This window comes from Penaeus monodon, chromosome 32, assembly GCF_015228065.2.
Source record: "Penaeus monodon isolate SGIC_2016 chromosome 32, NSTDA_Pmon_1, whole genome shotgun sequence".
Classification (NCBI taxonomy): Eukaryota; Metazoa; Arthropoda; class Malacostraca; order Decapoda; family Penaeidae; genus Penaeus; species Penaeus monodon.
This window is the reverse complement of record NC_051417.1, coordinates 16,507,191-16,508,302: the sequence shown is the minus strand read 5'-3', so window position 1 is coordinate 16,508,302 and position 1,112 is coordinate 16,507,191. Positions and strand designations below refer to the sequence as shown.

General features: G+C 49.1%; 1 protein-coding gene across 1 annotated transcript in view; it reads left to right on the top strand.

Moving 5' to 3' along the window:
* LOC119593680 (spidroin-1-like) overlaps nt 1-1,112 on the top strand; it is a gene marked incomplete in the record, with an annotated part of 5,467 nt that overhangs the window by 1,481 nt on the left and 2,874 nt on the right. Inside the window, 3 exon segments of the mRNA XM_037942637.1 lie at nt 64-444; nt 565-738; nt 1,047-1,112. Coding sequence (XP_037798565.1) covers nt 64-444; nt 565-738; nt 1,047-1,112 — 621 coding nt within the window.

The window sequence follows — 1,112 nt, the reverse complement described above, 5'->3', positions numbered from 1 at the left end:
TTAAACTATTCTCTTTATTACTTCTTGAGTATACTTACTGAATGAACTTCTTTTCCTGGACAGGTGTTAGTAGCGCTGGCGGCGGTGTTGGCGGTGGACGCCCTCAAGGTCGAGGAGGCCGAGGTTCAGCGCGTGCCTCGACAGAGCGGTGGTTACGCGTATCAGCAACCGGTTGGAGGCCAGGCTGCACTCGGAGCTGGAACTGGAGGAGCAACTGGAGGCCAAGCCGCGCTAGGATCTGGGACTGGAGGAGCAACCGGGGGCCAGGCCGCGCTAGGATCTGGGACTGGAGGACCAACTGGAGGCCAGGCTGCACTCGGATCTGGGGCAGCAGCTGCAGGCGCTGGAGCCGGGGCAGGAGCATCTGGTGGCCAGGCCGCACTCGGGGCAGGAGTGGGAGGACAAGCAGCGCTCGGCGCCGGTGGGGCCGTCACTCCATGGCCAGTAAGTGCAGATCAGATTCTGTCTCTTTCTCCCTGTCTTACCTTTATCAGCATATTTACTGTATATGCGTGTATATATACCGAAAATGAATTTGCCAGTAATCAATGCGCTCTCTTGCAGCCTCTTATGCCCTACCAGTTCGCCTACGAAGTTAAGGACGACGCAACCACCAATTACCATAACCGAGTTGAATTTGTCGAAAATGGAGTTCTACAGGGAAGTTTCAGCCTCCTTTCCTCAGACGGCGTTGTGCGCACCTATATCTATTCTGACGATGGCACTTCTGGATTTAAGGTTCGGGGAAAAACATTTTTTTGACTGTGATATTGTCATCTTTAATGTTGTAGTAGTTTTAATAATTACAACTGCAACAGCAACTTAGTGGTACTGATAGTTGAAGCATTTGCATGAGTAACAGCATCAGTAGAAGTAGCTAGACCAGTGACAATATCACTTAAAACCTTATTACTAATCCTCAAATGAGCATATAGTGTAAATCGAGATTTACTATGATAAAAAGAATGAATGCAAATAACTAATAAACGGTCGTCCTGTCTGTTCAAACATTCAATATGTTAACTGTTAACCTATGTCGATCACAGGTTACCTCCCATGAGATCCCGACAGACATCGTTGTAGCTGGATCGGGCTTGCCAGGAGACCCTAAG